The sequence below is a fragment of the Trachypithecus francoisi genome, unplaced genomic scaffold (genome assembly GCF_009764315.1).
Source record: "Trachypithecus francoisi isolate TF-2019V2 unplaced genomic scaffold, Tfra_2.0 Lachesis_group9, whole genome shotgun sequence".
Lineage (NCBI taxonomy): Eukaryota > Metazoa > Chordata > Mammalia > Primates > Cercopithecidae > Trachypithecus > Trachypithecus francoisi.
In genome coordinates this window covers 37,648,714-37,675,917 of record NW_022681474.1, presented here as the reverse complement: position 1 = coordinate 37,675,917, position 27,204 = coordinate 37,648,714, and the positions used below count along the sequence as shown (strand labels likewise).

Sequence of the window (27,204 nt, the reverse complement as noted above, 5' to 3'; positions counted from 1 at the left end):
CCTGAGTAACATGGTGAAACCCCATCTTTACAAAAAAATACAAAAAGGCAGGAGGTTTGCTTGAGCCTAAGGAGATTGAGGCCACAGTGAGCCAGGATCATGCCACTGCACTCCATACAGGGTGACAGAACAAGACCCTAACTCCAAGGAAAAAAAAAAATGTTTAGGAAGCAAAAATGTTACAGTAAGCTAAAGTAAATGTATTATTTAAAAGTTTTAAAATAAATTTAGTGTAGCCTAATTATATAGTGTTTATTAAGTCTGCAGTAGTATACAGTAATGTCGTAGGCCTTCACAATTCACTCACTACTCATTCCTTCACTCACCCAGAGCAACTTCTAGGCCAGCAAGTGCCATTCATTATGAGTGCCTTCTACAGGCTTTTATACCATATTTTTACTGTACTTTTTTTATGTTTAGATACACAAGTACTTACCATTGTGTTAAAATTGCCTACAGTATTCGGTATAGTAACATGCCATTCCTGTTTGTTGCCTAGAAGCAATAGGATATACTCCATATGACTTAGGTATGTGGTAGGCTATGCTATCTATGTTTGTGTAGATACACTATTTGCATCTCCCTCATGTTTAGTGATGTTGAACATTTTTTCATAAATCTGTTGACCATTTGTATACTTTCTTTTGAGAAATGTCTATTTAGATCTTTTGCCCATTTTAAAATCAGATTATTTGTGGGGGGTTTTGTTTTTGCATTTTTTTTTTTTGGTGTTGTTTCTTATATATTCTGGATATTAACCCCTTGTCAGATGCATAGTTTGTAAATATTTTCTCCCATTCTATATACTGTCTCTTCAATCTATTGATTGTTTCCTTTGCTGTGCAGAAGCTTTTTTAGTTTGATGTAATCCCACTTGTCTATGTTTGTTGTTGTTGTTGCCTGTGTTTTGAGGGTCATCCAAAAATTCCTTGCTCAGACCAATGTCAAAAGTATTTTTTCCCTGTGTGTGTGTTTTTTTTTTCTAATAGTTTAATAGTTTCAGGTCTTATGCTTAAATATTTATCCCCTTTGAGGCTATTTTTGTAAATGGTGAGAGATAGGGGTCTAGTTTTATTCTTCTGCATGTGGATAGTCAATTTTTGTGATACATCACACTAACAGAACAAAGGATAAAAGCCATATAATAATCTCAGTAGACGCGGAAAAAGCATTTGGTAATGTTCAACATCCCTTCATGACCAAACAAAACAAAACTCTCAACAAATTAGATGTGGAAGGAACATACCTCAGTACAATAAAGACCATGTATGACAGACCCACAGCTAACATACTTAATGAGGACATGTTGAAAGCTTTTTCTCTAAAATCTGGAACAAGACAAGGATAGCCACTTTCACTACTTCTAGTCACATAGTACTGGAAGTCCTAGCCAGAGTAATTAGGCAAAAGAAAGAAACAAGGGCATCTAAATTGGACAGAAAGAAGTCAAACTTCCTGTCTGCAGATGACATGAACTTATACACAGAAAACCCTAAAGATTCCACCAAAAAACTGCTGGAAGTAATAAATTCAGTAAAGTTGCAGGATACAAAAGCAGCATACAAAAATCAGTAGCATTTCTATATACCAATAGTGAACTGTCTAAAAAAGAAAAAAGCAATCCCATTCACAATTACTACAAAAAAAGTATCCTATGTTCATGGATTAGAATAATTAACACTGCTAAAATGTTCATATTTCAAAAGTGCTCTACAGATTCAACACAGTCTCTATCAACATTGCAATGACATTCTTCACAGAAATAGAAAACCCTCAAATTTATAGTTTTAGTTCTTATATTTAGGTCTTTGGTCCACTTTGAGTTATTTTTTGTATATGGTGTGAGGTAAGGGTCCAAATTCATTCTTTGAATGTGGACATTGTTTTTCCTTGTACCATTTGTTTAAAAGACTGTATTACCGCCCTCCCTCCCACATCCCATTAGATCATCTTGGCACTCTTGTTAAAAATCAATTGACCATAAATGTAAGAGTTTATTTCTGAACTCTCAATTCAATTGATTCTTTTGATCTATATGGCTGTCTTTATGACTTTATTATTGTCTTCATTACTTGATTACTGCAACTTTGTAGAAAGTTTTGAAATTGGAAAGTGTGAGTCTTCCAACTGTTCTTCTGTTTCAAGATTGTTTTGGCTACTGTGGGTCCTTTGCATTTCCATATGAATTTTAGGATCAGCTTGTTAATTTCTGGAAAAAAAAAAAACAGTTGGGATTTTAATAGTGATTGCTCTCAATCTGTAGATCAATTTGAGGATGAGCAATACATTTGATTGTTTTATTGAGTGTCAGAAATATGTTGACTTTGGAAGTAACAAATTAGCTAATTAGAAACATGTCTTTTGGAGTAATGAGAAAGGAATTTGTTGAGCTAGTGCATCATTTAGTGGAGGCCTTTGAAACTCAGACCAAGGCATTTGAATTTTATTAGAAAGAGATTTTTATAGTTTTTTTTCCCTGAAATTGGTTTGCATATGTAGATGATTTTATTATGATTCCAGTACTATTATATTTTCTATACCATTAAAGAGGGCTTTTTCCATACACAAGTGGATGGTTTAAATCAGTCAAAAAGTATTGAATGCCTTTCAAATAGAGTGGCCACTGCTAAGCACTGTAGGAGAATAAAAGAACTGTAACACACACACACACACACACACACACACACGGGAGGCTGAGGCGGGAGGGTCACATGAACCCGGGAGGCGGGGGTTGCAGTGAGCCAAGATCATGCCACTGAACTCCAGAGCAAGACTGTCTCAATTAAAAAAAAAAAAAAAAGGCCGGGCATGGTGGCTCACGCCTGTAATCTCAGCACTTTGGGAGGCCGAGGTGGGTGGATCACCTGAGGTTAGGAGTTCAAGACCAGCCTGGCCAACATGGCCCTGTCTCTACTAAAAATACAAAAATTAGCCGGGCATGGTGATGGGTGCCTGTAATCCCAGCTACTCTGCTGGCTGAGGCAAAAGAATCACTTGACCCCAGGAGGTGGAGGTTGCAGTGAACCCAGATTGCGCCACTGCACTCCAGGCTGGGCTACAGAGTGAGACTCCATCTTAAAAAAAAAAAAAAAAAAAAAAAGAAAGAAAAAATTGTAACATACAGCCCTTGCTCTCAGGTACCTACAGTTGAATGGAGATTAATTATGTTTAAAGAAGTGACATCTGTTATTTATCCTTGCTTGCCTAAGACCTTGAAGCAAAGTACTAAGTAGATCAAGATCATGAGCGATTTCTGGAAGAACAGCTCCCTATTAAAGACTCGGCCTAACCCAGCTTATTATGTAGAAAAAGTGTGTCATTTGCAAGTGAGATAGCTGCCTCAGTGCAAATTCACCCAAAACCCTCACTTGGGAAAAAATTCCAGAGAGAAATCCTTACTTGGTAGTGCCACAGTAGTTTTATTTTGAGAACCTTATTACCTGTAACACTGCAAGTTTCAAAAAATATTTTTTTAAATATTTATAATGTTTCTTTATTCACATAAAAATTTTAAAATTTGACTCTGGTAACTCTATATCCTAAGCAAAGAACTTCCCAGGTAGAGTGGTTATGCATATGTATATATTTTAATAATTTGTTTTGAAATGATCTCAAATGTATAGAAAAGTTGCCCAAATTGTGTAAGGAAGTCCCATGTCCCCTGCACTCAGATTCCCAAATAGTTAACACTTTATTGCACTTGTTCCATTGCTCACTGTGTGTGTATGCGTGCATGTGTGCATGCATGTGCATATGTGTGTGTACATGTGTATGTATCCCTTGTTAGTCTTTTTCTGGACCTTTTGAGAGTCAAGAGAGCAAATTGTAGAGATAGTTTCTCATCACTCCTGAACACACTAGTGTTTATTTTCCCCTAAACAGGGACACTCTGCTACCTAACAACAAACAAACTTCCTCATCAGGGAATCAATACTGGTACAACATACCATCCAGTTCAGACGAGATCGGGCATGTTCGCGGTGGTATGCGATTCACAGAGCTAATTCACATTTTGCCAACTGTCCTAACAATGTTTTCCTTTCTGGTCCAGAATGCTATACAGAGATACATATTGCATTTAGTTGTCATATAACCTCAGTCAAAGACAGTTCCCAGTCTTTCCTGTCCTTGGATGGTCTACAACCTGAGTTCCTTTGATGGCAGGAAAACCAAAAAGGATACTTTGTGGATTTTAGTGTGTTTCACCAGGAGGCTCACAATGTATACTCCTCCCAACACTGGTGATGTTAACCATGATCACCTGATCATGTTGGTTGCTTCCATTCACTGTTTTCCCCTCTGAAATCGAGTAATATTCCATGGGAGAAGTATTCCAAAATCGCCCCAGTATTCTATGCCTCACAGAACATCTACCCACCAGCCTTAGCGTCCATTGAACACTCCTGCCTGAGTCATCCTCAGTAGTTGTCAAATGGTAGTTCTCTATTTCCATCCTTCTCGCTACACTTCTGGGTTGGCATCCTACTTTGAAGGAGTTTTCCTTTTTCTCTATATCAACACGGACTTGCATATTCAATGGATTGTAATCCATTATGGTCGTTGTTTACTTCATGCTCAAATTGTCCCTCATTTGGCCCAAGGAAGTCCCTTCAAGCTGGGTCTTAATACTGCAACAATTTAAAGTATATATATTGCCAAAATTCATCCGTGTTGTGCAGTTCATTAACTTTGACTGCCTGTAATATGCCTCTTTGTGAATATGCCACAGTTTATTGGTCCACTCATCCACTATTCCGTCGACGGGCACTTGGGTTGTTTCCAGGTTGTTGCTATTGTGTTTTGCTATTTTAGCTCTTTAATGTTAAATTTTGAATATTAAAAGTTTGCATTAACATCATAAACTTCAGGTCTGTTTATTGTACAAATATTGAGCACCTAGAAGCTGGGTCATTTTGCACTCTCATCAACAGTGCGTGACAGGCTCATTTTTAAAACATTGCATATTTCACGGAGAAATATTTAAATGATGTTTTCAAATCAGTTTAATAAACGTCTTTTTCTTTAAACTTCCTTATGCTTTTTCCCTACTATTATGGAGAAATATTGAAATAAAAGAGTCGAGAAAGCAAAATGTAAAGATGGAAACCTGTTCACTTAACCCAAACGCTTGCCAAAGTTAAAGCATCCGCGGAAACAGCAGGGACTCGAAATAACGGGGCTGCAGCCGGCGCTAGGGCGCAGGCGCAGAAGCTCAGGGTCGCGCTCCCTGCTCTCGTCCCCAGAGGGTTATCGCGAGTCTTGGAATAAACTTGCTGCGATTGCCAAAAGTAAGTTCTCGCGAGAGGTAGTTGGTTGCTATAGTTGTCAAAAACATAACTGAGGCTGCTGCAGGTAAGACAGCAATCCCTCCTGAAGCAACCCTCTCTTCCCGGCCTCCCCACCCCGGTCCTGCGGCCACACCACAGCCGTCACCCCGATCTTCTGCTCCCTCAGCTAAGTCCAGGCTGAAAACCCCGTTATTTAGACCAAAAAGCCGCTGACCCGGCCAGGCGCGGCGGACTCTGCCTCCAGCCCCAGCCCGGCGACCTCCACAGGAGCGCGGACATAGGCCCTTCTTTACCGCTTCTCGTCGTAGGTCTCATTCCGCGGGCGGACTGCGCTTGTCCCTAGACCAGACCCAGTCACATCGCCTCTTTCGTCCAACCTTTTTCTCACTGGACTCTCCCCTTGCAGCTTCTTCTGAGCAGATGACAAGAAATGCGTGCCTTGCCGCGGGCAACAAGAGTCCCCACCCTAGCTGCCCTGACCATAACTTTAGTCCTATTTCTTGCATTCATAGTTCAAACACGACGCAAACGCCTCTTGTATACAAGACATGGTGCCAGGCACTCGGGGCCCGTAAATATGTGTGAGACAGGTTACATGCCTTCAAAGGTGTAATTGAACTCTCAGGACAAACGTTGCATATTAATAATATCATTTGTGCAGTGCTTCATAGCTTAAACAGCTTTAATATTTTAGGGGATATTCACAATGTGAAACAGGTTGGAAGTTATCCATTTTACAGAAGGTGAAACTGAGGCTTAGAGAAATTAGGCTTTTGCCCAGGCGCACATAGTTATTAAGTAGGAAAGGTCCTTTGAATACCCAGTCTTCATAAACAATACAGCTTGTGGTAATGCCACAAGAGACGTGTAAAGTGCTGAATGTATTCAGAGGAAAGGCAGGTTTTTCCGACTGGGAAGCTTCATGGACTAGGAAGCATTTGAGCTGGATTTTAAAGGATGAGTAGGATTTGCTGTAGAGATGGAGTGAGTAGAAAGGGAGAGATAATTCCAAGGGGAAGGAAAAATGCAAAGATTCAGAAGTGACTAAATGCAGGTGATCTTTGAAAAATACTAAGCAAGAGCATAAGCTAGAAGAGGGGAGTTGACTGGCACTGCAAGATCCTAGAAAGCCCTGAATGTAGTACTACATTTAACTACAGTTAAACTGTAGTGTTACAGTTTAACTTTATTTGGTAGGTGAGAGGGAACAAGACAGTGGTATGATCAGATCTGTACTTTAATAAGGTAGTTATCTGCTTGTCTCATCTCATTTTCTCCCTATGTCTTCTTACACCACCACTGCAAGCTACTTGCTACTTGCTATGTGTGTTGTTTTGCCTCTGAACGTTTTAAAATCTGTTGCCTTTCTTGGAATATCCTTCCCTTTACTCCATTAAGACATAGTTCCAGGGTACTTTCTCCAAGATTTTCTTGGCATGCACAAGTATTCTCAAATCCAGCTAGGTCCCAGCTTCATGCAGCACTTCCTTGCTGTATGATTGCTGGTAAGATAACAAACTTCTCTGAAGCTCAGTTTTTTTCATTCAAACAGAGATTTAAGAATCACTTAGAAGGGAAGCTATGTTTAAGATAATAAATGTGAAGCACACTTGGTACACTGGCTATAATCAGTTAATTTCCTTACTTCTCACTTTTTTTTTTTTTTTTTTTTTTTTGAGACGGAGTCTCGCTCTGTCGCCCGGGCTGGAGTGCAGTGGCCGGATCTCAGCTCACTGCAAGCTCCTCTTCCCTGGTTTACGCCATTCTCCTGCCTCAGCCTCCCGAGTAGCTGGGACTACAGGCGCCCACCACCTCGCCCGGCTAGTTTTTTTTGTATTTTTTTAGTAGAGATGGGGTTTCACCATGTTAGCCAGGATGGTCTCGATCTCCTGACCTCGTGATCCGCCCGTCTCGGCCTCCCAAATCCCTGGGATTACAGGCTTGAGCCACCGCGCCCGGCCAACTTCTCACATTCTTTATATTTGTAAAATAAAAAATAAATTTCCACCCCCCGTTTCCTCCCTTCTTTCCTCTGTCAGAGCACTTCTTCCCTCCCTTTCCTTCTTTCACTCCTCCCTTCTTTTCCTCTGTCAGAGCACCTGTCTCACAGATTATGACTCCTGGTCTAGTTACACATCTCTCGTCCTCACTAGATTTTAGATTTCTTGAGGTTAGAGAGTTCACATCTTATCTCTTGTATCCTCAGCACCCACCACAGTGCCAAGCTTAACAAAGTTTTTTCAATGAGCAATTCTGACAGAAGCAGGATGAGTTAGAGTGAGAAACTGGAGTCAGAGACACCAGTTAGGAGGCTTTTGTTACAGTCTAGCAGAAGGGTAATGAAGGCCTAATGCCATATTATTGAAAAGGAAAGAAGACTGATACAAAAGGGCATTTTAAGTGTACATTTGACAAAGAAGTTGTCAGTGCCACCAAAGCCCTGAAACAGCCCAGAAATATGTTGTTGAACAAATGGTCTGAGACTTTTAGGTGTCTGGAAAAATGCTGGAGTAGCTGAGAAGAGGCAGGATAAGTCTGAAGGCTGTAAGATGTCATTTTCTCTTTTGTGTCACCAAATACACTTAGCATAGTATGTCCTCAGTAAACGTTTGAATTGAGTTAGAAAATAAGGCCTTTTCAACAGGCACAGTGGCTCATGCCTTTTAATCTCAGCACTTTGGGAGGCTGAGGTGGGCGAATTGCTTGAGCCTAGCCTTTGAGACCAGCCTAGACAGCGTGGTGAAACCCTGTCTCTATGAAAAATACAAAAATTAGCTGGGCGTGGTGGCGCGTGCCTATAGTCCCAGCCACTCAGGAGGCTGAGGTGGGACGATCACTTGAGCCTAGGAGGTTGAAGTTGCAGTGAGCTGTGATCGCACCACTGCACTCCAGCCTGGGTGACAGAGTGACAGCCTGAAAAACAAAAACACACAATAAAAAAAAAAGAAGGAAGGAAGGAGCGAGAAAAGACCTTTTCTAAAAAACAAATATCCAATTTATTTTTGAAATTGTTTGTGCCCTTAGTATTGTAAAATTGACAGTATATCTGACTAAATAAGATCTATATATTAAGACCTTTTCCAATGGACTAGCATTTTATGTGGTTGCTTCTTTCCTGCTCTCAAAATATATTTTTGTAAAACTGAGAAGTTAAATAATGTTTGAAGGGAGCTTTGCAGATTAAAAAAAAAAAGGTTACCAGAGAACACTGTGAAGGGTGTATGGCAGCAGTCCCCAACCTTTTTGGCACCAGGGACCAGTTTTGTGGAAGACAATTTTTCCACAGACTGGAGGCAGCGGGGATGATTTGGGGATGATTCAAGCACATTACATTTATTGTGCACTTTATTTCTATTATTATTACATGGTAATGTATAATAATAAATAAATAAATATATATATATATATATATTTTTGAGATGGAGTCTTGCTCTGTTGCCCAGGCTGCAGTGCAGTGGCACAATCTCAGCTCACTGCAAGCTCCACCGCCCAGGTTCACACCATTCTCCTGCCTCAACCTCCAGAATAGCTGGGACTACAGGCGCCCACTACCATGCCCGGCTAATTTTTTTGTATTTTTAGTAGAGATGGGGTTTCACCATGTTAGCCAGGCTGGTCTCATTTTCCTGACCTCATGATCCGCCCGCCTTGGCCTCCCAAAGTGCTGGGATTACAGGCGTGAGCCACCGCGCCCGGCCTATATATATTTTTTGAGACGGAGTCACTCTGTCGCCCAGGCTGGAGTACAGTGGTGTGATCTCAGCTCGCTGCAACCTCTGCCTCCCGGGTTCAAATGATTCTCCTGCCTCAGCCTCCCAAGTAGCTGGAACTACAGGCGTGTGCCACCACACCCGGCTAATTTTTGTATTTTTTAGTAGAGATGGGGTTTCACCATATTGGACAGGCTGATCTCAAACTCCTGATTCGTGATCCGCCCTCCTCGCCTCCCAAAGTGCTAGGATTATAGGCGTGAGCCACCACGCCCAGCCTATATCATGAAATATTATACAACTCACCATAATGTAGAATCAGTGGGAGCCCTGAGCTTGTTTTCCTGCAGCTAGACAGTCCTATCTCTGGGTGATGGGAGACAGTGACAAATCAGGCATTTGATTCTTATAAGGAGCACACAACCTAGATCCTTTGCATGCACTCAGTTATAATAGGGTTCACATTCCTGTGAGAATCTAATGCCGCCACCGATCTGACAGGAGACAGAGCTCAGGTGGTAATGCAGGTGATGTGGAATGGCTGTAAATAGAAATGAAGCTTTGCTTGCTCGCCTGCTGCTTACCTCCTGCTCTGCGGCCCGGTTCCTAACAGGCCACGGGCTGGTACTGGTTCATGACTCGGGCTGGGGACCCCTGATGTAGGGTATGGGAGGTCAAGGTGTTCCTACTTTGTCTTGTGATAACTTTGTGCTTAATGGGTTAGTTACCTGTATAAACATCTTTTAGCACTAACCAGTGAAATCATCCTTGTGACCAGCTCCCTAAAGCACTGCCTGTCCAGCAGCAAAGGTTGGATGTGGGGAATAAAACAGTGCTGGACTATGGTATTTCCTTAGGTTTTCCCTGGTATTGGTTATGATGGAATATGAGTACTTGTGCAGCTCTGGTACATGAGGGGACAGGTTGATTCATTCTGTTTACAGAGACCAAAGAAAACCAGAGGGACTTTTCCCAGTTGGTGATATGGAGCAAGTGCCATCAACAGGCAGACTCGTGCAGATCACGGTGACAGAGGGATATGATTTGGTAAAGTTACTTTTGGAAATTTACAAAATCCTTAGTTTGGGAGTACCTGCAGGAGTAATGGAATTTTGCTTCATTCTCTACCTCCACACCTCCTGGCTTTATATAGCAGTGGCATTCCGCCTCAGTGTTCCTTATTGTTAGTCTGTGATCTCCAAGTCACATTACTGTGTGTCTCAAGTACCCGGCAATTTGAATACTAAATTTAATAGGATGAAAGAAATAGTGGTTTTAGTTTCCCTAGACAGCAGTTCACATATAATTTTTTTTCCTTTTCTCCTGAGAAGGATCTGAATTCTTCCAGAATTTCCCTTGTAATTAATTCTATTTGATTAATTAAAACAACAACAACAACAACAATGTGATGTACTAAAAATTAGGAGTATAATGAAATGGGAAAATATTCAGTATATTAAGTTTAAAAAGATCATTCCAAAGGGAATGTAATTAATGAGCTCCACGTTGTTTTAAAATGCATATATAAAAATGTATCTATGTGTGTGTGTATGGGTATACACGTGCACATCCATATATTCACAGCAAAACACTAGAAAATATATTCTAAAATGTTAATAATGCTTACATGTTACAGTAAGATTGCAGGTAATTAATTTTCTTTCTTTTAAAAATGTTCCTCAGTATACTTCTATTATCAGGTGAAACACAATAAATGTTGTTTTCAAAACTCCAACGTAACAGCACTTAAATGGAATGTTGCATTTAAGTAAAACTAGATTTGTTTAATTATTTTTCTACCTATTCCTTCTGTATTTGTGATGTTGCTTGTTAGGAAAAAATGAAAAATGCTATTTAGCCCAAATCAAAATGGGTTGCCAGATGTGTAGGAAAATTCTCTATTTAAATATAATTGTAAAGTGGTGTGTTTCTGCCAACAGAAAGGTTTTAAAGGAGATACTCCAGTTACCTTTATTCGGGCAGAATTCAATCAAGTGGTTCTGGGAGACTCTGCAAAAATTACTGTTTCTCCAGAAGGAAGTGCAAAATACAACTTCACTAGCAGTTTTGAGTTTAATCCTGAAGGAGGAATCACTTTAGATGACCTCGCTCACAAACCTGTGTTCTGTAAGTCCTTGTGGTTCTAAAAATCAATGTCCTGATTGCCTTCTTCCCTATCATGTTGGATGGGAAAAGCAGAACCAAAACATTCTTTTAAACATGTAACTAAAATCATGAGAAACAAAGGGCACTTCCTTTGTTCCCAAAAGCAAGGCAGAAACTGAAACCTGGAAATCTTGAACAGCTGCCAGTGGTGTGTATGTGTTAGTGGAAGTGTGCAGGGAGAAGGCAGACTCCAAAACCTAGGGGCTTGGGTTTTAATGCTCTCAGAAGGACAGAAAACCTTTGGCTGCTATTGATGGGGGAATAGAGACTGAGATCACCTCCCCATCACAAGTTAAGATCTCAAAAAGTATGGACCAGGAAAATAAAATCTGCTTAAGCATCTCTGTCTAGATCCTGGGTAGAGAAAAAAGTCCTCCCTAGGAATAATCATAGGCTTGTACTAACCATTAAAGAATATATATATTTTTAAAACACAAGAGGAGCATTTTTACGATAGCAGTTGGCCACATTCTAAGCGATAAAGTAAGTCCTACCATAGATCAAAGGATCAATAGCATACAGACACCTTTTCTGCCAAAATGTAACAGTCAACAAAATTAGAAATCAGTAACAAAAAGATAGCCAAAATACTATTTGGAAATTTAAAAACATACTTCTGAATAATTTATGGGACAAATAAAAAAGTCATAATAAAAATTGCAAAGCATTTGGAAGAGATCAACAGTAAAACACCAAATATCAGAATTTGTGGGATATAGTTAAAGTTGTGCTTAGAGGTACATTTATAATCTTAAGCACATTAATTAGAAATAAAAAGGATTAAAAGCAAAACTTTTGAGAAGATGGAATAGATGTACTTTTCTCTATTCCTCCCACTGAATACAACTACAAACCCTGGACATTATATATAAAAATAAGAGACTCTGAAAGGTGGGGAGAAGGAAACTTGGGACCTGGGGAATGACACAGTGGTGAGTTCCTTGGGTTTTCTTTTTGCCTTATGTATCCCATACTTCTTGCTGAAGAAGGTGGCAACCTGGAGACACCAATGGGCACAGACCAAAAAAAGAAAAAAGCAAGCAAGCCTGATAAAAGTCTGCTCTGTTTAGCCAAAAGACTATGAAAGGGGCAGCCTAATAAGACAGAAAAGTTTTAGACAGTAATTCCTGTACTCCAGCTAAACACCATAGGAAAAAAACTGTAGCCCCCACCCTCAATCAAGCTGAGTGGAGAGCTTAGACTTCCACTCTCACAAAGCTCACAAATGAGATTCTCCATTACCCTAGTGATGTCAGAGAAGACCAAGTAGGGAACCAGGACTTTTATCCCCTCTGGTAATGAGTCCCCTTCCCACCCCTCATAATGTTAGTGGAGACCACAGAAATCTTGCACTTCTATCCCAAACTGTCGGTAACAAGGTGCCCTTTCGCTTCCCACTGGAGTGGTATCAGAGGAGGCCTAGTTTAGTGTCAGAGCTTTCACCATCACCCAGGTGTAATGAGTCCACACCCACTGTGGTATCAGTGGAAACCAAGTAAGGAATCAGGACTCCAATTCCCCTGCTCAGCAGTAATGAGGAACTGCCCCCATCAGGTGTCAGCGGAGGCTGAGTAGGGAACCCCAACTTGGCAGTAATGACGCAGCATCTCCTTCCTTCTTCTGTTGGGGTGGTGTTGGAAAACGCCAGCTGAAAACAGAAGGTGTAAGTGAGATCCAGAGATTCATAACAATAGGAAAAGTCCAGGTTTCACCTGAAAGCCATAAGTCTTTCCAAGAACTGGAAGATCTCAAATTGAATTAAAAAAATGTAATGGGCCAGGCACAGTGACTCAAACCTGTAATTCCAGCACTTTGGGAGGGTGAGGTGGGTGGATCACAAGGTCAGGAGTTCAAGACCAGCCTGGTCAACATGGTGAAACCCCATCTCTACTCAAAATACAAAAATTAGCCGGGGATGGTGGAGCGTGCCTGTAGTCCCAGCTACTCAGGAGGGTGAGGCAGGAGAATCACTTAACCTGAGAGGTGGAGGTTGCAGTGAGCCGAGATCACACCACTGCACTCCAGCCTGAGTGACAGAGTGAGACTCTGTCTCAAACAAACAAACAAAAAACAGTGGCTGGGTGCAGTGGCTCATGCCTGTAATCCCAACGCTTTGGGGCTGGGCGTGGTGGCTCACACACACCTGTAATCCCAGCAGTTTGGAAGGCCAAGACAGGTGGATCACAAGGTCAGGAGATTGAGACCATCCTGGCTAACACGGTGAAACCCCATCTCAACTAAAAATACAAAAAATTAGCTGGGTGTAGTCCCAGATACTTGGGAGGCTGAGGCAGGAGAATGGCGTGAACCCAGGAGGTGGAGCTTGCAGTGAGCTGAGACTGCGCCACTACACTCCAGCCTGGGCGACACAGCAAGACTCCATCTCAAAAAGAAAAAAAAAATGTATATATATATACACACACACAAAATTAGCTGGGTGTGGTGGTGAGCACTTATAGCCCTAGCTACTCCAAAGGCTGAGGTGGGAGGATCACTTGAGCCCTCGAGGCAGGGGTTGCAGTGAGCTGAGATCTGAGATCGCAGCACTGCATTCCAGCCCAGGTGACAAAATGAGGCCTAGTCTTGAAAAACAAACAAACAAACTACCAAAATAAATACCAGCTGGATAAAATGTGGGTAAAAAATTAAATCGTGTAACTGCCATAAGAAATAATGGAATTAAAATAATCAGAGAGCTAAAGCCTTTATATGTATTTCACAACTGTAGAAACCACAGAAAAAGAATATATATATATATGTGTATATATATATATATGTATATATATATATATATGTGTGTATATATATATATATATATTCATTAGCAACTGTAAAAGACAAGCTACAAACTGGATTACAATTTGCAATTCATTTCTAGACAGAAGGCAAATTTACCTTTAAAGAGCTCTTGCATATTAATAAGAGCAAGAATCTAATGGAAAAGTATATAAAACATATGAAAGGAATATGAAAATTTCATGGAAAAGAAACTATAACTGGTCCTTAAATATATGGAAAAAATTTCAACCTGATTCTAATACAAAAAATAAAATTATGCTTAGATGCTATTTTCATCTTTCAGGTTACAAAGGTCACAGAGTTTGATAACATACCACATAGGTAAATATGTTATCAAACTATTATCCTTGCTGAAAACGCTGAAGCTGAACCCAAGTAGGAAACACAGGAAATGAGAAACAAATTAAACGCTATGAGGAATAAAACGAGACAAATCTAGAACATGTAACATTCTGTATAACTATTGGCCTGGTGTCTTCAACAAAAGAGAGAAATGTTTGAGAGAAGAAGTATGTGGAAAAGGGGGACTGGTCTAAATGAAAAGAAACATGACAACCAAATGCAACACGTGGTCTTTGAGTGGATTCTGGTTTGAACAGACCAGCTACAAAATAAATTTGGGGATAATTGGGAAATGTTAAATATCAACTGGACACTAGATGAATTAAGGAATTATTTAATGCTATTATCACACACTTGCCAAATGTGGTAAAGTGATTGTGGTTTTCTAGGAAAATGTCTTACTTGGGATTTGTGTATTTTGGTATTTAGGAGTAAAATGTCATGATATCTGTAATTTATTTGAAAAGTACTTCAGCAAACAAAGCAAATATGATAAAAGTATTTGAGCAAACAAAGCTACATATGATGAAGCAAAAAAATTGTTAAATTTAGATTATGGTTGTATGGATAGTTGTTACACTATTCTACTTTGTGTATTTGAAATTTTGAAATTGTTATAATAAGTGTTAAGCACACAGAGTAATGCTGCAGTGAAAAACTTTGTACATACTCTGCATGCTACAGGATTACTCCAAAATGTGTCAAGCCTTATGGTAGGCAATATAGGGGATCTAGAGCAATGTTTTCCTTTTTCTTTTTTCTTTTTTTTTTTTTTTGAGACGAGTCTCTTTCTGTTGCTCAGGCTGGAGTGCAGTGGTCTAGTCTCTGCTCACTGCAAGCTCTGCCTCTCAGATTCACGCCATTCTCCTACCTCAGCCTCCTGAGTAGCTGGGACTACAGGCGCCCACCACCATGCCTGGCTAATTTTGTTTTTGTATTTTTAGTAGAGACGGGGTTTCACCATGTTAGCCAGGATGGTCTCAATCTCCTGACCTCGTGGTCCGCCTGCCTTGGCCTCCCAAAGTGCTGGGATTACAGGCGTGAGCCACCTCGCCCACCCTAGAGCAATGTTTTTGAAACTTCAGATTGTGACTTTTTAGCCATTCATAAGATCAGTTGATGGGCATTATGACCAGTAATTTCTTCTATATGAAATAGAATAGAAAATACCTAAGGATTTTGGCCGGGCGCGGTGGCTCAAGCCTGTAATCCCAGCACTTTGGGAGGCCGAGACGGGTGGATCACGAGGTCAGGAGATCGATACCATCCCGGCTAATACGGTGAAACCCCGTCTCTACTTAAAAAAATACAAAAAACTAGCCGGGCGACGAGGCGGGCGCCTGTAGTCCCAGCTACTCGGGAGGCTGAGGCAGGAGAATGGCGTAAACCCGGGAGGCGGAGCTTGCAGTGAGCTGAGATCCGGCCACTGCACTCCAGCCTGGGTGGCAGAGCAAGACTCTGTCTCAAAAAAAAAAAAAAAAAAAAGAAAATACCTAAGGATTTTGACCTAGTAAAGATTAATATTATATGAAGCTTTGTTATATAATCATATGTATCAGTTACTTTTTTTTTTCTTTTCGTTTTTTGAGATGGAGTTTCGCTCTTGTTGCCCAGCCTGGGTGCAATGGCTTGATCTTGGCTCACCACAACCTCCGCCTCCCAGGTTCAAGCGATTCTCCTGCCTCAGCCTCCCCAGTAGCTGAGATTACAGGCATGGGCCACTATGCCTGGCTAATTTTGTATTTTTAGTAGAGACGGGATTTCTCCGTGTTTGTCAGGGTGGTCTCGAACTCCCAACCTCAGGTGATCTGCCCTCCTCGGCCTCCCAAAGTACTGGGATTACAGGCATGAGCCACCGCGCCCAGCCTCAGTTACTTTTATACACATGCATGTACATGATTATGATCTAAAACCCATTTCTTATTATAACTTGCAGGCAAAAAGTTCAAAAGTCACTGAAGTGGTCCGGTATTTTCCACCAGAAGTTACTGATGTTGATGCCTTTTACTTTCAAGTTAATTTTTTTTAATGTACATCTCTTTGACAATGCTTTGTGTGTTGCACCTTGGTTATCGGATGGATGTTTTAAATGTCTCATTTTCTTTGTTTTGATTTTTCTAGTAACTGTGACTGAAGTTTTACCAAAGGAAAAGAAACAGAAAGAAGAGAAGACCTTAATTCTTGGTCAGGCTGTGGTGGACCTTCTTCCCTTACTGGAAGGTCAGATGTGTGCTTTGCCCAAAAGCAGAAATGGCAAAGCTCATAAAACTTAGCCCCAGAGAGATATAGAAGTTAGCCTCAATGAATTTGAGGGATTTGAGGGGTAAAGTGGGCACATTTATCTCTGCCTGCAGTCATCCCAACTTAACCCTTTCTTCTTTGGCTCAACTTGGGCTTCTTTTTGCAGGACAGAGTTCATTTCAAACAACAGTTCCATTGCACCCTGTGCAAGGCTCACCCTTAGAAACTCCTAGATCAAGTGCTAAGGTAATCAGAGTTTTAGCTCTCAACATTTCAGCCTGCCATTCAGTATAACAATTCTGTCTGCTATTAAGGTTCAATTCAGTTGAGTGTAATGCATTGGGCATTTTCTTTTCACAGCACACTTAGTGTTAGATTCTGGGAAACAAAGATAATAAGGCGGAGTCCTACTTTGAAAAGCCCACAATCTACATATCATAGATTATAACCCAGTGTGATTAAATGGTGGAGTGAGGTACATGGGCATAGAGCAGGTATCAGTTACTTTGTCCACGGGTAGAGGCAAGGAAGGCTTAACCATGGAAATAACTCTTGAGCTATGTCCTGATGGATCAAATAGTATATGAAAGCACCTCATATACTTTAGGGCATGGTAGCATGCCTCTCACTGAAAATTTCTAATCCAGCAGTTCTAGCCTAGACCCCTTTCTGGAATTCTAGAATATCACACTTTATAAGCATCTACTCTATTCCTCTATAATGTTATCCCATAGGCACCTAAAACTCAACATTCCAAAACAGAACTCAGTATCTTCCCTGAAACCTACTCTTCCTTTTATCTTAGTTTTTTGACTAGTGGCATCACCCATCTGTGAAATCATGGAACATAGAACCTAAATTATATCTATGACCGTTCCCTCAGACCCTAACTACAGCCAATCCTCAAATCTGCCTTTCACCAAATCCTGCCTTTTCCATCTTCTAAGTGTCTTTAGGTTTTCTTTTTGGCTTCATTCCTACTCTTTATTGCCTTATTATCTCTCACTTGGATAGTTACAAATAGTCTTGTACCTACCTTTACCTCCCTCCAGTTCAACCTCCCCATGGCTTGCACAATGATTTAAAAGTGAATATGCTTTGGGAGGCCGAGACGGGCGGATCACGAGGTCAGGAGATTGAGACCATCCTGGCTAACACGGTGAAACCCCGTCTCTACTAAAATACAAAAAATTAGCTGGGCGTGGTGGCGGGCACCTGTAGTCCCAGCTACTCCGGAGGCTGAGGCGGGAGAATGGCGTGAACCTGGGAGGCAGAGCTTGCAGTGAGCTGAGATCTGGCCACTGCACTCCAGCCCGGGCGACAGAGCGAGACTCCGTCTCCCAAAAAAAAAAAAGTGAATCTGATCTTATCTCTTCCCCTACTTAGTACTGTGTAGTTTATGGATTCACCCACTGCTTACAAGTTAAGGTCCAGATTGCTTAGCAGGCATACAGCATCCTTTATAATGGAAGCCTCCCCCTTCAACCTCATCTCGCATTACTCCTTTCCTTATATTAATACTTCAAGTTGCAAAATCCTGAATTACTTACATATACCTAAATGGAAGATACCATACTGTTCCAATCCCTCTTAACATAAGACTGTTTTTGCTCCCTAAGACTAGCCAAGTGCAGTAGTGAGACATGGGAAAGAATAGAACAAAGAATTTGATCTGTAACTGACTGCGAACAGTCAGTTGAAATAACTCACTACCTTTGGACCAGCCCACAAAAACTGTTCTTATCCAGAATGGCTTTTTCTTTCCTTCCTCTGCTAATCCATGTTGTAAATGCCTATTTATCCTATAAATGTCAACCCAGCCAAATAATTCTTCACTCCCTCCTTGGTTTCCTTGACTGCAGCATTTTGTACAGGTCTCTAGTATAGATTTCACATAAATCTTGGCACTATGACATGAGTTCTATGTTGAAAGAAACTATGTCTTCCTTGTCTTTATATCCCTAGTGATGTAGCAGAGTGCCTAGCATTCAATACACATTCTTTTTTTTTGAGATGGAGTTTTGCTCTTGTTGCCCAGCCTGGAGTGCAATGATATGATCTCAGCTCATTGCAGCCTCCACTTCCTGGGTTCAGGCGATTCTCCTGCCTTAGCCTACCGAGTACCTGGGATTACAGGCACCCACCACTATGCCCGATTAATTTTTATGTATTTTCTCTTTAAGTAGAGATGGGGTTTCACCATGTTGGCCAGGCTGGTCTCAAATTCCTGACCTCAGGTAATATGCCTGCCCCGGCCTCCAAAAGTGCTGGGATTACAGGCGAGAGCCTACCTTGCGCAGCCTCAATACACATTTAAAACCTACTTTGTATGTATCCTGAGTGAAAATGTCAGAGGTATACACATATATGTCTATACCTATTTATGTGGAATATATACATATCTATCGGAAAAAAATATTTTCTTATTACAAAGCATTACATTTAAATTACAAAAATAGGCCGGATGCGGTGGTTCATGCCTGTAATCCCAGGACTTTGGGAGGCCAAGGCGGGCGAATCACGAGGTCAGGAGTTCAAGACCAGCCTGGCCAATATGTTGAAACCCCGTCTCTACTAAAAATACAAAGATTAGCTGAGCGTGGTGGTGTGCGCCTGTACTCCCAGCTGCTCAGGAGGCTGAGGCAGAAGAATCGCCTGAACCCAGGAGGCGGAGTTGCAGTGAGCCGAGATCGTGCCACTGCATTCCAGCCTGGACAACAGAGCAAGACTCTGTCTCAAATTTAATTTAATTTAATTTAAAAATTACAAAAATAATCATAAAATATAGACTAGCAAAAAAGCACCCAATCTCACTTACTCATGTGCAACTTCTGTCGACATTTTTTTTTTTTTTTTGAGATGGAGTTTTGCTCTTGTTGACCAGGCTAGAGTACAATGGCGCGATCTCAGCTCACTGCCTCCCTGGGTTCAAGCAATTCTCTTGCCTCAGCCTCCCCAGCAGCTGGGACTACAGGCATGCACCACCACGTGGCGTGCCTGGCTAATTTTGGTATTTTTAGTAGAGATGGTTTTTCACTGCGTTGGCCAGGCTGGTCTTGAACCCCTGATCTCAGGTGATCCACCTGCCTTAGCTCCCAAAGTGCTGGGATTGCAGAAGTGAGCCACCATGCCTGGCCAACATTTCAGTAGACTCTTACAATTCCTGTTTTGTGTGTATTTATATATATACTTTACCTCAGTATGGTAGAGTGGGCAGGGAACCAGGTTAGGAATAAGATTCTCTTCTTGGCTCTATCTCCAACTCACGGGACCTAGAGAACATTATTTCAACTTATGGAAATAATTAAGCTTTACCTTCTTATCTTGAACAGTAATATGAGATTCAAATGAGGTAATGCAAAAAAGGAAGATCTCTGGCAATTTTCAAAATGCTGCATAATTTTATTCTTTTACAGCAGTGCAGTCTTGAAGTTAAAGTGTTAGTGGCAGAGCCTTTACTGACCACAGCCCAGATCTCAGGGGGCAATCTACTGAAGGTCACATTGGAGGCTGCTTACTCTGTGCCTGAATCCTTCATTCCAACAGGTCCTGGGCAGAACTACATGGTCGGTCTGCAAGTTCCATCACTTGGAGAGGTAAAGCCCTACTGCCAGATATTTATAGAGATTCAAACATGTCTGTACTCATATGGCCATCTCTTCCTCACCTCTAAGATACCATTCAAAACATTGTACTGCTAATAGCTGAGATTTATTTTAGGCTTGAAAAATACAGTTTATCTCTATTTTTTTTTTTTTTTGAGACGGAGTCCTGCCCTGTCACCCAGGCTGGAGTGCAGTGGCCGGATCTCGGCTCACTGCAAGCTCCACCTCCCGGGTTCACGCCATTCTCCTGCCTCAGCCTCCCGAGTAACTGGGACTACAGGCGTCCGCCACCTCGCCCGGCTAGCTTTTTTGTATTTTTTAGTAGAGATGGGGTTTCACCGTGTTAGCCAGGATGGTCTCGATCTCCTGACCTCATGATCTGCCTGCCTCGGCCTCCCAAAGTGCTGGGATTACAAGTTTATCTCTATTTTATATACAGATTTTAGTGTTTATGATTTACATATTTATTATATATTGTGCATTAAATATAATTTATATAAATATATGGTAGAAAATATATAAGACATTTAAAATGGCCAATTTTGGTGTATTTCTTCTATACAGACTATTTTTGTGTGTACATTTTGCAGATTTTCTGCAATGTGCTTTATTAAACAAAAGTTTCTCTTAATTCCAGATATTTTCTTAGGCCACGTTTCCAGGTATAGGAATGATTGGATATGGAGTTTCTTAGGCTCTTGGTGGAGATTTCTAAATTGCTTGCTAAAAGGCTTCTATTCAGTTAACACTTCCACTTGTCTTATTTCCAGGGCCATGTATGTGAATGACCCACTAAAGTTGTGTAGCAACTCTTCAGTTTGCTGAGGACTTAGGAGGTTCCTGGGACATGGGACTTTCAGCACCACAACGGGGACAGTCCTAGGCAAATGAGATGGCTGATCACCCTTCCAGGGAACAACCCACATAGCTATATGAGGCAGATCTGTGCATTGCCCTCGCTCCAACTTCGGGATTGTATTGAAAATTTTCTCTTTGTTTTTGCTAATTTTGATAATTAAAAGTGCCTTTTATTTTTTTTTCTTCTGGAGGTCTTAGTATTTTTCTTACTGATTTTGTAAATTCTGACTGGGGTGTGGTGGCTCACACCTGTAATCCCAGCACTTTGGGAGGCTGAGGCAGGTAGATCATCTGAGGTTAGGAGTTCGAGATCAGCCTGGCCAACATGGTGAAACCCTGTCTCTGCTAAAAATACAAAAAATTAGCCGGGTATGGTGGGGGTGCCTGTAATCCCAGCTACTGGGGAGGCTGAGGCAGGAGAATCACTTAAACCCACGAGGCAGAGGTTTCAGTGAGCCAAGATCGCACCAAGATTGCACTCCAGCCTAGGCAACAAGAGTGAAATGCTGTCTCAAAAAAAACAAAAAAAAAATTCATATGTAGAGAAAAATAATGTTTTCTTTCAAGTTTGTCAGTTTATAGTTTATCATGTTTATTTCTGGTTTATTATTTATTTTTAATTTGGGTCATTGCTTTGGTATACAAAAGTTTTTTTTTTATTATTTTATTTTTTATTTTTTATTTTTGAGACAGAGTCTCGCTCTGTCGCCCAGGCTGGAGTGCAGTGGCCGGATCTCAGCTCACTGCAAGCTCCACCTCCCGGATTTACGCCATTCTCCTGCCTCAGTCTCCCGAGTAGCTGCGACTACAGGTGCCGCCACCTCACCCGGCTAATTTTTTTTTTATTTTTTAGTAGAGACGGGGTTTCACCGTGTTAGCCAGGATGGTCTCGATCTCCTGACCTCGTGATCCGCCCGTCTCGGCCTCCCAAAGTGCTGGGATTACAGGCTTGAGCCACCGCGCCTGGCCTACAAAAGTTTTTTAATAATTAAATTTTTTTCTTTTACGTTTCTTGCATCATTTTAAACTTGAAAAGGGCTCCTTTATTCTCATATTTGATGAAAGGTTGCCCTTCCAGGTTCTAGATTTTTTTTTTTTTGCTTTGTTTTTGAAGATGGAGATGGAGTCTCGCTCTGTCGCCCAGGCTAGAGTACAGTGGCGTGATCTCGGCTCACTCCACCCTCTGCCTTCCGGGTTCAAGCAATTCTGCTGACTCAGCCTCCTGAGTAGCTGGAACTACAGGTGCCCGCTACCATGCCCAGCTAATTTTTTGTGTTTTAGTAGAGACGAGGTTTCACCGTCTGGGCCACGCTAGTCTCGAACTCCTGACCTCAGGTCATCTGCATGCCTCAGCCTCCCAAAGTGCTGGGATTACAGGCATGAGCCACCACACCCAGGTCCTAGTTTTATGCAGCAGCCTTATTTCCAGCTTCCTGTCCTGCCTGGGCACAGGGCCATGCTTGCTTCTGTATAGTAGTGTCTGGGTCTGACATTTCCTGGGTTGGCACAGCATCAGCTCATGAGCTTATCCCTTGGGTATTGAGTTGCTGCTGCTGCCAGTTCTGGCACTTTTAGACTTTCTTTTCTTTTCTTTTCTTTTTTGTTTTTGAGACGGAATCTCGCTCTGTTGCCCAGACTGGAGTACAGTGGCACGATCTTGGCTTACTGCAACCTCTGCCTCCCGGGTTCAAGCGATTCTCCTGGCCTCAGCTTCCCGAGTAGCTGGTACTAGAGGCACCCACCACCACGCCCAGCTAATTTTTGTATTTTTAGTAGAGACGGGGTTTCACCATACTGGCCAGGCTGATCTCAAACTCCTGACCTTGTGATCTGCCCACCTCGGCCTCCCAAACTGCTGGGATTACAGGCATGAGCCACTGTGCCCAGCCTAGACTTTCATTTACTTCTTTTGACCTTGGCTATGTGATAAAATATAACTTTTTGTTGTTGTTGCTGTTCTACTTTATCTAGTTTGTTGTGTGTTTGTTGCTGACAAAGGATCTGTTGTACTTTAGTTTGCTATAGTGTTGGAAATAGAACTTTCTTTTAATTTAAGGGCCAGTTGGTTTTCTTTTCCAGTAAACTTCTTGTTCCTGTTCTTTGTCTATCTATATATCTCTCTGTCTATCTATTAATAAGAGACAGGGTCTCACTCCATCACTTAGGCTGGAGTGCAGTGGCACAATCATAGATCACAGTAACCTTGAACTTCTGGACTCAAGCAATCCTCTCACCTCAGCCTCCCATGTAGCTGGGATTACAGGTGCATGCCACTGCATCTGGCTAATTTTTAATTTTTTTTGTAGATGTAGGGGTCTCGCTATGTTGCCCGGGCTGGTTTCAAACTCCTGGCTTCAAGTGATCCTCCTGGCTCTATCTCCCAAAGTGTTGGGATTATAGGCATTAGGCCACTTTTCCTGGCTGATTTTAATGTGCACTTTACTGATTATTAATGAAATGTAGCATGTTTTTATTTAAATGTTGGATGTTCTAATTTCCCCTTCTATAGATTGCCTATTTATATATTTTACCAATTTTCTACTGCAAGTATACTTTGGATAAGTTATAAGACATGAAAATGCCTATATTTTTAGCCCCTTGCCAGATTTTAGTTTGTTTTCTAAAGGATAATTTTTAAACAGGTATAAACACAACTCTCGTATAAAATAAATAACACAAAAGTTGGTCCAAGATTTTATTTAACTTATTAGTGAGGGAATCAGTAAAATGTGACAATGAGTTCAAAGGAGTATATAGGCATCAGGAATGCTGAAATGAATTTGCCAATAATTCAAAACTTGTCATTAGCTTCAGGGAAATAATCAGTTACATTGCCACTGGACAAACTGTATCTGCATATTTATGAACCAGAATAATTTGCATTATTATCAAATGTCTATAAGTTACAGAGTTGTAAAATAGTGCAAAGACAATGAAAGGCACAGGCTCCTCTCTAGAATCAGATTAATCATAGAGGGGTATGTTTGACAACACTCAGCATTCCATTGAAAAGACTTGATTAATCTTCTTGTCCATTTCAAAGTCCTTTACAAACTTTCCTGACGTATGGTATTTATTTCTGTAGAAGGACTATCCCATTTTATTTAAGAATGGAACTCTGAAGCTTGGAGGGGAAAGAGAACCTGTTCCCCGGCCCAAAAAGTGGCCAATTGCCAACATTCTGGCTCCAGGAGCTAATAACATTCCTGATGCATTCATTGTTGGTGGTCCCTATGAAGAAGAAGAAGGAGAACTCAACCATCCTGAGGTGAGAGCCTGATATACGGGTTTTTGTGATAAACTTAGTGTACTGACAGATGATAAAACATTTTGTGCATTACTGTAATTTATATACATTTGTCACCTGTCAAAATAATTACATGCCAAAATAAAACACCTATCTAATTCTGATTCAGATATCTTCTGACTTCTTAAGTCCAGAAAACAAAATAATTTATATCACATGTACTCTTTATTTTATTTTAAATTTATTGACTTACGAATAGGTAATTATCAGTTACTGTCAAAATTAAAAATGAAGATCTATGCAGTGAAAGTGTCCCTCTAGTCATGTCTCTTCCTTCTAATTCCTCCACATCTCATTACCCTAGTAGCGATGGCAGCAGTGGCCAGTCTGGAGCAGCTCCTGCCATGATGCTGGCTGCAGTGGGGGAGTCCTGGCTGGGCCTACATGCTCCATGGAGCTAGCAGGAGCTGGGAACAGGTGGGAGCCCTTCCCTCCCATGTGCAGCTGGAGCTGCGCAGCCACAGCTGCATACCCAGACATCTCTGCACTCTCGGAAGCTGGGAAGCCCCCCTGCCCTCACAGGCTTGGAAGTGCCTGCTCCTGATGCCTGGCCTCTGCCTACTCCTGGTGCCTGCTCCAATTTCGGAGCAAAGTTGTGGCCGAGCCCGGGGCTGTCACAACCTGGCCAGGTGTGCATGTACTCAGGGCAGTGCTGACAAACCAACCCTCTGCCGTCTTGATCCCTCTCCAGACTTTGGGCACCCATGAGCATGGGAGAAAGTCCAAGGGGCGCACTGAGGGCAGCTTGGCATGGGCCTGCAGGCACCCCTCAGCATGAACAGCCAGGGCACTGTGGATGGCAGCAGGAGGCAGACAGGCTCCTGGGTGAAAAGGGGCAGGTCCCCAGTGAAACCCCACCTTCAGGCCAGGGACTGCCTTAGGTCTGGGGGCCAGGCTGCTAGTTCCCATGGACCAGGGTGAGAACTTATGGTACTTTTCTGGCTCCACCCATGGCCTCCCATGGATCAGTCAGCATGGATCCATGGCACTTCCTCCCCTCTGAAGCCCATAAAAACTCAGGACTCAGCCAGACTCACGCAAAGGATGGGATGACCTGCCTGTGGAGAGAAGCTACCCACTGTCGGTCTCCTCTCTGCTGAGAGCTGAACACTCGTCAGGACGTCCTGTCTGTGGAGAGGAGCTACCCACTGTGGGTCTCCCCTCTCCTGAGAGCTGGACACTTGTCAGGACGTCCTGTCTGTGGAGAGGAGCTACCCACTGTGGGTCTCCCCTCTCCTGAGAGCTGGACACTTGTCAGGACTACCTGCCTGCAGAGAGGAGCTACCACTACTCAGTGAGTCTCCTCTGAGTTGTTCTGTTGCTCAGTAAAGCACCTCTTTGCTTTGCTCACCCTCCACTTGTCTGTGTACCTCATTCTTCCTGGATGCAAAACAAGAACTCAGGACCTGCGGAATGGTGGGGCTGAAAGAGCTGTAACACAAACAGGGCTGAAACATGTCCCTTGCTCATCACATTGTGGGTGACAAAAAGGGGAGAAGAGAGAAGAGTTGTGGTCCTTTGGGAAGCCCAGACCTAGGAGCTCCCTGAGCCAGGGCTGTGACACCAGAGGCTCTTCAGTTTCTGGTGTCTCCAAGCTTCTGAGCACCACCACATTCCCTGGTGCCAGCCATGGAAGCTGCTTGCAGTATGCCTGGTTCAGCCGCAGCCTCACAGGGAGCTGGCACCTGTGCTGGTGCCTGGAGCTTCTGGCTCTGCTGCAGCCAGCATGCCTGGCTGTGCACAATGGCCAGACCCCATGATCGCTTACTCACACACCCCTCAATGCTCCATGCCTGGCTCACCCTTGGCAGGCGTGGGATCCTGGCCAGTATGCAAGCCTAGCACAGCCTGCCAGGCCGAGTGGGTGAAATGAGCCTAGCAGGCTCAAGCAAAATTTGGGCAAATGTGCCACCAGCCACAGAGGTTTTCTGCTGGAAAAGCAACAGACCAAGGATTCTGTGACAGTCATCACCTTTGTTACAGTTTCTTGTGTTTCCTTCTAGATACTTTCTTATGTATATAAAAGGAAATAAATAAGTTAAAGGAAGACTCAGAGACAGAAACATTTAGAAAAGTAAAGAAAAAGTTTCCTTGGAAATTGTGAAAGGGAGTCAGACTTCAGGACTGACTCACCAAATAAAAAATCAGTATAGTCATCTTGGCTGGGCGGAGTGGCTGATGCCTGTAATCCTAGCACTTTGGGAGGCCTAGGCAGGTGGATCACTGAGATCAGGAGTTCGAGACTAACCTGGCCAACATGATGAAACCCTGTCTCTACTAAAAATACAAAACTTAGCTGGGCATGTTGGCACACACCTGTAATTCCAGCTGCTTGGGAGCCTGAGGCACAAGAATCACTTGAACCAGGAGGCGGAGGTTGAAGTGAGCCAGGATTGTGCCACCTCACTCCAGCCTGGGTGTCAAAGCGAGACTCTGTCTCAAAAACAAAACAAACAAAAAAAAAGTATAGTGATTCCTTGGTATACTTGGGGGATTGTTGCCAGGACCCCTGCAAATAGCAAAATTCATGCATACTCAAGTCCTTCAGTCAGCCCTGTAGTTAACTATGTATAGGAAAAGTTGGCCCTCCATATATGTGGGTTTTACATCCCACAAATACTGTATTTTGATCCATGTTTGGTTTAAAAAAGATCCACGTGGCCAGACGTGGTGGCTCATGCCTGTAATGCTAGCACTTTGGGAGGCCAAGGCGGGTGGATCACAAGGTCAGGAGTTTGAGACCAGCCTGGACAATATGGTGAAACCCCATCTCTACTAAAAATACAAGAATTGACTGGGTGTAGTGGCACAAAGCTGTAATCTTAGCTACTCGGGGGGCTGAGGTAGGAGAACCACTTGAACCCGGGAGGTGGAGGTTGCAGTGAACC

The 27,204-nt window shown here is 42.2% G+C and overlaps 1 protein-coding gene across 3 annotated transcripts in view; it reads left to right on the top strand.

Moving 5' to 3' along the window:
* The first annotated feature begins 5,307 nt into the window (after window positions 1-5,307).
* Window positions 5,308-27,204, top strand: part of CFAP70 (cilia and flagella associated protein 70) — a 109,258-nt gene continuing 87,361 nt past the window's right edge. For 2 of the 3 annotated variants that reach the window (XM_033209598.1, XM_033209597.1), the window contains exons 1-7: window positions 5,308-5,352; window positions 9,943-10,045; window positions 10,939-11,125; window positions 16,427-16,525; window positions 16,713-16,792; window positions 19,963-20,142; window positions 24,095-24,277. In XM_033209598.1, coding sequence (XP_033065489.1) covers window positions 9,983-10,045; window positions 10,939-11,125; window positions 16,427-16,525; window positions 16,713-16,792; window positions 19,963-20,142; window positions 24,095-24,277 — 792 coding nt within the window. In that variant the 5' untranslated portion in view covers window positions 5,308-5,352; window positions 9,943-9,982. Of the gene's footprint in view, window positions 5,353-9,942; window positions 10,046-10,938; window positions 11,126-16,426; window positions 16,526-16,712; window positions 16,793-19,962; window positions 20,143-24,094; window positions 24,278-27,204 lie in introns of those variants that run through there. The other variant, XM_033209599.1, reaches the window with a different exon arrangement.